Here is an 8,392-nt window from a genome sequence, read left to right as displayed (position 1 = left end):
CGCAAACGGAAATGAAAATACAATCTATATGTGCATGGAAGCTCATAAAAAAAATGAATTGAACCATGCATTCAATTATGTAGTCCAATTGAAAAACATTATGATCTCTGCTTAATTTCCAACTAAAAGAAGAAAAACACGTACACAAATTAATACAGCCTATACAACTTGGTAGACTTAACAAAGTCAAAAGTTCATACACAGATACAAAAAGTACTAACCTCTGGTTGGATTGGATTTGAGCAAGAGGGATGTAATATAATAGTGGTGTTTTTTCAAAACAATCATTAAATGTTTTAACAGTTATTGGATAGAGGATGACCAAAATCATTTAATTTCTCAACTATATTATACTTTTTTCATGTCTATATAAAGGCATTCTTGAACCCTAACTTCTTACACAAGTCATCTTTACTTCTCTAAAACCCTTATAGCTTATTCTATGGCAAATATGGCTTCTAAATTGTTTCTTGTGTTGCTTCTCGGTGCTTTTGTTTGCACTACTAATGCTGCTAGAAAGCTTGTGAATGAGAAGGGTTCTTTCGAGGATGAGAAGTTGTTTCATCGCCGCGGTGGTGGCCTTGGAGGTGGAGGTGGTGGTGGATTTGGAGGAGGAGGTGGTGCTGGTGGTGGTGCCGGAGGTGGAGCAGGATTTGGTGGAGGTGCTGGAGGTGGAGCTGGAGGTGGACTTGGTGGAGGTGCTGGTGGTGGTGGAGGATTTGGAGGTGGAGGTGGTGGAGGACTAGGCGGGGGTTCTGGTTTTGGTGGAGGAGCTGGTGGTGGCTTTGGAGGTGGTGCTGGTGCTGGTGGTGGCCTCGGTGGGGGTTCTGGAGGTGGAGGTGGTTTTGGAGGAGGTGGTGGAGGTGGACTTGGTGGTGGAGCTGGTGGCGGATTTGGGGGTGGTGCTGGCGGTGGACGTGGAGGTGGATTACCTTGAAGAAACAAAGTGAAATAGGGATTAAACTAGACATGAAGATTATCAGTTTATTTCTCTATCGAGTTATTTGAATTTGCCTTTACTTATAAATGAATGTTCTCTTGATCTTTTCATAATGTATTAATGAAACGAAATAAGCTTTTAATATGAAAATGTAATCGTTTACTTCTATAAGAATAACTATTTTCATTTTTTAAAGATTGTATCTCTACTCTGATTGATGATTGAAAAGCACAACACTATTAGTATAACTAGGGGTGTAGTACTGTGAAACTGGGTTGAAGTATATATTGTTAAACTCGAGCCTAACTCGACTCTATAACTTACAAATTTGTCGAACTAAATATCTTGATACCTAAACACAACTCGAAAAATTAATATAAATAGTTCAAACTATCAAACTCAACTCGATTAAAATTTACATCCCGATTGTATAATTCTCGAACACAATTATTTCTACTCAACGTTAAATAACTGCGCGCTAGATTGCATAGTTAGCAGTGTTTGAAATACTCCTATATATTAAGGATAGCTATTGATATTCTATCACTTTCATGTTGCTTTCTTTCTATTAAATATTGACTTTCAGTGTGTACGTAGACAAACTTGCAAATTAAATCTCACTAATTTAGTAGGGTACACGAATTTCTTATTCCGCATGTCTAATTAACTCTCATTTATTTTCAGCAAGGATTAGTTGCTCAGCTTATGACCATTTCTTTCAGAAATTATGGCTAGTATAATTTATTTTTTATAAATAAAAATTATATTAAAAACCAAAAAAATAGCAAAAGAACACCCTGACTCAAAAGTTTACGCATAAAAAATGGCACATAATATAATTTTATCCATCTCATAATTTTATTTTATCAATTTTTTTAAAATTATAATAAAATAAATATAATTTCATATTTAGTATTTTTGTCTTTATGAAAAAATTTAGATAAGTTATTATAGAGTTTTGAATTTGTGGCTATATATAGTTAATTTAGTAATTAATCAAAATGTAGCTTAATTTTTGTTATGAAAGCACTCTGTATTGAATACAAATGTCAGATTATGAATCTCAATTGATTTTGAAATTTTTATTTGAGTGACCTTTTTTTGATATTTTAATATTTGAGTGACTTATTTAATATATAAATGTTCGATATAAATCCAGTTTTTCTTTTTAGTGCGACGGATTTGGAATGAAAAACGGCCACCTCAGATTTTTTATTTAGTTGTTTGTGAGCAGTCCCAGTACTCTTCTCTTTGCGCAGAGGTTAAGTCCGTAATTCATCTAGTTTTTCATTGCGTTTTGCTTGGAGATTTTGGCCACTTATTCTTCTCAAGTGCGGAGTTAGTTGGGTTCCTCTTCTATCTTTAGAATTTTTTTTTATTCAATGGGTTTTTTTAACGGTCGGGAGACATCATAATCTTTAGAAACTTATTTGGTGTTTTGATATTTGAAATTTATGGAAAGCAAGGAACATGCGTGTTTTTCAAGATGAGTATCTATTCTTTTATTTTCTTGAATATTTGGAAAGCTGTGGAGTTTTATCGAGATCAGAATCATGATTTCCCTCATACATGGAATGACGTTTTTTGCTCTATTGATTTTTTCTGTAATAAATTTTAGCTGTTTGTTATATTTTTAACTCTTTTACCATCCACTTCTTTGTGGTTGTGCTAATACACTGATTATTTATTAAAAAGAACTTTTTCCATTCTTCAATTTAAATTAATTTTCGAATTTATAGTCCTCAATTTAAATATACATAATGTTAAAATATCCATCAAATATATGATTATGAAAGCACAAATTTAACTTTGTAAATTGAACCATATATTTAGTAAAGTAATTTAATAGTAAGGATAAATTTAGAAAATAATTATTAAAATCATCTAAAAATCTTTAAAAAAATATTTATAAATAAATATATGTCCAAATAGACAATTAAAAAGAAAAAACAGAAGAGGGGATATTCTTATAAAATAAAAATTGCACAAAAATCTGTTTCTAAAGATAGCTTTTGCAAAGTCAAATAATCATATAAAATGAACTTTTTTTTTTGAATAGCCCATTAAAAATCACCATTTTGATATTAATTTCTCCTAAATTGAGAAACAAATATTCAAAAACTGAAATGAAAACGCAATATATATGCATGCAATAAGTCAAATAGTCCAATTAAAACCCATATGGTCATCATCTCTGTCTTTCAACTAAAAGAAGGAAATGAGTACACAAATTAACTCAATGAGTGCAACTTGGTAGACTTAACAAAGTCAAAGCTCAATATTTATCACAAAAAAAAAAGTATTTAAGAACTTCTGGTTGGATGTGGGCAAGAGGGGCATAATTATAAGTGAATGCATTAATTGTTTTAACACGTTATTGGATAGAAAATGAACAAAATCATTTAACTTCTCAACTGTACTATTCCTTTTCATGTCTATATATAATCCCTTTGTTGAACCCTAACTTCTCACACAAGTCATCTTTTATTACCTCTCTAAAACCCTTTTATAGCGTATTATATGGCAAATATGGCTTCTAAGTTGTTTCTTGTGTTGCTTCTTGGAGCTTTTGTTTTTACTACTAATGCAGCTAGAAATGGTTCTTTTGAGGATGAGAAGCTGTTTCATCGCCGCGTCCCTGGAATTGGTGGTGGCTTAGGTGGTGGAGGCGGTGGTGGATTTGGAGGAGGAGGCGGTGCTGGTGGTGGTGCAGGAGGTGGAGCAGGATTTGGTGGTGGTGCTGGAGGTGGAGCTGGAGGTGGACTCGGTGGAGGTGCTGGTGGTGGAGGAGGAGGTGGAGGTGGTGGAGGATTAGGTGGTGGTTCTGGTTTTGGTGGAGGAGCCGGTGGTGGCTTTGGAGGTGGTGCTGGTGCTGGTGGTGGGCTTGGTGGTGGTGCTGGAGGTGGAGGTGGATTTGGAGGAGGAGGTGGAGGAGGACTTGGTGGCGGAGCTGGTGGCGGATTCGGTGGTGGTGCTGGTGGTGGACGTGGAGGCGGATTGCCTTGAAGAAACAAAGTGAATTGATTAAAGATTGTCATGGTTAGTACAAGAATTAGATTACTGTATCTTATATGAATTTAAGTTTACTTCTATATGAAATTCCTTTCATAATCATTATGTTGTTGATCTTCTTTTGAAGTTGTAGACTTGTAGTGAAATGAATAAGCTTTCACCACCAATATTAGCTTCTTTATAATGTCTAACTTTCTTGTAATAGTAGAGACACTGATAAGTGAAACACAACGGTGCCCCATTCAATTTATATAAAGTAATTTTGTGTTGCTTCAAAATTAACGTAAACATGCATTCTAAATAAGCAGATAATTAATGACTGGTCTAAAATTTCTAACAACTTCTTAAAGTTTTAATTTTACTTTCTTTTCTCATAGAATATTGAAGTCTTTGAACAGTACTGTCGGTAATTTATCCGATCAAATCTTATGATATGTGATTTCTATAAACTTTATCCAGGTTAATTTTTTTTCCAGTTATCGAACTATAACTTTGTACTAAAATGGTTATCAAATTATAAAAAGTCACAAAATGGTTATTGGAATATAATTTTATAACAAAATAGTTATAAAATGATAATCATCCAACCAGGGGCGCAGTCAGGATTGTGTTTTTTTTTTTTTGGGGGGGGGGGGGGAGCGGGGTTTGGGGGCAAATTATATGTAAATCTATATTTAGTATATATATTTTAAAACAAAAAAACAATTAATAGGGTTTTTTTGAATAAAATAAAAGCTGAAGGGGGCCAATATTCATATAAAATTCCAAAATTAATGGTTTAAACTTTGGTAGAAACAGAAATATTGAAACACTTTTTTATTGAAAATGAAAAGATGGGAAGGGCCAGGGCTATGGCCCCCTTTAGGCAAGGCCTGGCTCCACCCCTGCATCCAATTATAATTTTTTTATAAAAAATTACCGATTTCTATCTAACTGTACATTTTTACCTCGCCCACATCATTGAGTCAATACTGCTTTGTTAAAAATTATAGTTTAGTAATTATTTTAAAACTTTTTATATTTGAGTAAATGTTATATAAAAATACTATAGTTCGATATCCATTTAATGACTTTTATAATTCAGTAACCATTTTATTACAAAATTATATTTCGATAATCGTAAAAACATGTCACCTAACTTTTTCATATGCAGTTATTAAATAAATTAATATGATCAAATAAATAATAAAATGGCAAAACGTCTTATAAACTACAGACCTTTAACTTTTTTTCCAATAGTATTCCGACATTGTAAAATCGCCAATTTTATTTTATTTCGTATTTTCGACTTTTAATTGCAGTCTAAACTAAATATTTTGGATGATTTTATTACTCTAGAGGTGAAACCATTCAAAACAAATAAATAAAAGGATAATAATATATTCTTTTTCACTTGGAGAAATTCAAACGGGTTTACAAAAATGCAAACAAATTTTAAGTGAGAAATTTATTAAATATATAATTATTTTTTAGAATTTATTAAAAATTAAAAGCCGACATTCATCAATACATCCGACTCCGCCACCGGCGTCCTCCTACTCCATTGTTGCCCTCAAACGGGTCATGGTTCTTATTCCATAGAGAAAGTCATACCAAATCTATTTCGTCTTTTTTCACGGAGGTTGGATACAACAGAATTTTAGCTATTGTCGTGACTTTAGATTCTACGTATAAGTTGAGTTTTATTGAGTGGTATTCCAGCAAGATCTATGGTGATGAGGAGTTAATTGAGACTAAAAAAATTAGAGATGATTTATTTTATTCATATTTCGAGTATATAAATATTATGGATACATATCACATGAATTGTGACACGAGTGGTGGAACGTTTATGTACCACCAAAATCATACAAAGAATGAAGGACGATGCAAATTATTCATATGGAGCTAAAGATGTATTAAAGATTAATAAACTACTATTTTTTATAAATATTGCTCTTTTTCTATTAATTTTATTGAAGGTATAAGCAGTAATATTTTTTTTCAATTTAAATTTTTTATTTTAAACTATTATATATGGCAGCTTGCTGCTTTTATTCGTTATGTCCCAAATATTATAACTTTTGTCCATATTTGTGTGTGACGTGCGACTGCTTGTTCAATCAGTAAAATTCATATTAATAGTGTATATTTCCAATGATATAAATAATTTAAAAATTAACTAATAATATTTATATATGACTATTGTACTAATTAATTAGTTATGTCATAAATTTCAATTTTAGTCATTTAACTTTTCAGATTTTTTGAGATCACTTCATTTTTATGAAAATATATTTTATGTTATAGGAATTAAATTCTTTGAAATTTGATGAGATTACTACTAAAAAAATTAAATTGGAGGTTTATCTTGAGGAGTTAATAATGGATCGAAAAATCAAATTAGATATATTGGCATATATTGGAAAGGAAATCAATATTGATATCTTCATGTTGCAGCCATGGTTTGTGATGTTTTAACTATTCCAGTTACTACAGTGGCTTTTGAAAATGTATTTAGTAATAGCGGAAGGGTCTTTGATCAATATCGGAGTGCATTAAAATCTGAAGTTGTTAAAGATTTGGTGCGTAGTAGAGATCGCTACTTGAAAATCAAAGTATAACATGATTTTATAAATTTCGATAATAAAATTTTTATAAATTAATTTCTGTTTTAATTATTTTATTATTACAGATCCAATGTTGTTGGAAGTAGAAGAACTCACAAAAAATTATGGAGCTTAATTTGAAGTCCGACTTCAAAAAAAGATTCTATTTGCTCTACTCCATCAAGATCTAAAATCTAAGATAGATATGTTTTAGGAGATTTTAAAACTTAATTTACTTTGGCGAGACATATTTAATTTATGCTTAAATTTGGTTTTTAAGATGTTTGTTTAAAATTTGAGATATTTGAGTTTGGATTTTAATTTGAGTATGAATTGATAAATTTGAATGTAAAATTATGTTTTGTATATTTTTAATATTTTTACAGGTCAACGGGTCGTGTAAGTCGTGTCCTTTAATCGTATTAGTCGTGCAAAACCCCTTTATCATAACGTGTTAGGCGTGTCGTGTCATGTCACTTGTTTAAATTTCATGTCGTGTTAAGGTAGAATTTTAACACGGTTAGTTAAATGGGTCGTGTTCGTGTTGACACTTATTGTGTCATCAGAGTGGGTCGACATGACACGAACACGATCCACCAATCCATTTTGACACGCCTACCTTTAATTAACGAATTATTAAGAAACAATAATTACTATACGAGTTATAGTTCAAATAGTATAAGCGTTGTGCAATAAACTGTTATGTCGTGAATTTAAATCCTCCCACAAACACTCTCTCTCCCCAATCATTAAAAAAAAATTGAGCCAAAATTAAATAATAAAATTTGAAAATCTAATAATTAAGTTCCTTTTAATCATTTGTTTAGAAGACAAATACAGCACAATTAGAAAAATTTAAAATCTTAAAATTTGCTTTTTTTTTATTTTTGGAGTGATTCCATTTTAAGATATAAACTAGAAAAGGCAAAAAAATTAATTTGACTGAACCGAACTTTTCGATTCATATTTGGTGTAATCCAAAATTAAAATGCAGTTCGATTCGGTTTATAAATTTTAGGTTTAATGGCGTAAAAAATCACAAACTTTAGCGTGTTTTGCAAATTTAACATAAACTTTTAATTTTGGCAAATTAATACACCAACTTTTAATTTTTTGCAATTTTAGCACCGATCAATTTTCCTTCAGAAAAATAGAGAAAAATGATGATGTGTACACCGGAATGACTACTGTTCTGGCATGCACATCAACATTTCTAACGGAAAATTGATCGGTGCTAAAATTGCAAAAAATCAAAAGTTGATATATTAATTTGCCAAAATTGAAATTTTATGCTAAATTTGCAAAACACATTAAAGTTTGTGATTTTTTACGCCATTAGATTAAATTTTATAAACTTTGATTGACCGATTTTGACCGATTTCCAACTGAATCAACCGATGCGCGGCCTAGTTAATATAACAATGGATATCGACCATGGCGGAGTAAAGGGGACATGGCATGGACAAGGGTATGGGTAGACTTTTTCTGAAGTCTATTTTGGCTGATAACGCAAATAATATTTTGTGAATCGAGATGTTTGTAGAAGCCAATTATTGACCAATTATTAATTTTAGTTATGGTATAGATTTTGCTTTATAAAATTTAATTATGGCAGGGATTGTATTTGTGCAATCGGTTTAATTATAATTTGTACTATTATAATTATCAAGGTGATACCATTTTCAATTTTTCAGTACAAGAATAAATCAATTTTTCTTATTTTATGTACAAAAGTTGGAGTATATTTTAAGCAATCATCAAAATTTGTTACTCTTTCAAGCCAGCTAGTTAAAATTTTGAAAAACATTTTTTTTTGGTACAGGGTTCATGGGGTTTCCTGAACGGGTCTCAA

The 8,392-nt window shown here is 31.2% G+C and overlaps 1 protein-coding gene across 1 annotated transcript; it reads left to right on the top strand.

Moving 5' to 3' along the window:
- Nucleotides 1-385: 385 nt before the first annotated feature.
- Nucleotides 386-4,119, top strand: LOC126668121 (glycine-rich protein 5-like). The gene is made up of 3 exons (XM_056104759.1): nt 386-710; nt 771-842; nt 3,666-4,119. Exons 1-3 carry the CDS (start codon nt 443-445, stop codon nt 3,944-3,946), a joined length of 621 nt encoding a protein of 206 aa, XP_055960734.1. The 5' UTR covers nt 386-442; the 3' UTR covers nt 3,947-4,119.
- Nucleotides 4,120-8,392: the final 4,273 nt, after the last annotated feature.

Source organism: Mercurialis annua, linkage group LG2 (assembly GCF_937616625.2).
Source record: "Mercurialis annua linkage group LG2, ddMerAnnu1.2, whole genome shotgun sequence".
Lineage (NCBI taxonomy): Eukaryota > Viridiplantae > Streptophyta > Magnoliopsida > Malpighiales > Euphorbiaceae > Mercurialis > Mercurialis annua.
Note: the sequence above shows the minus strand (reverse complement) of the source record. Positions and strands in the feature narration are given on the sequence as shown.

What these genes read in the sequence shown, in the direction of transcription:
- LOC126668121 (XM_056104759.1), top strand. Translation starts at nt 443, where the DNA reads ATGGCAAATATGGCTTCTAAATTGTTTCTTGTGTTGCTTCTCGGTGCT. An exon ending in TGGTGGAGGTGCTGGTGGTG is followed by an intron (nt 711 to 770) that starts GTGGAGGATTTG and finishes GTTTTGGTGGAG; the next exon opens with GAGCTGGTGGTGGCTTTGGA. An exon ending in GGGTTCTGGAGGTGGAGGTG is followed by an intron (nt 843 to 3,665) that starts GTTTTGGAGGAG and finishes GAGGTGGAGCAG; the next exon opens with GATTTGGTGGTGGTGCTGGA.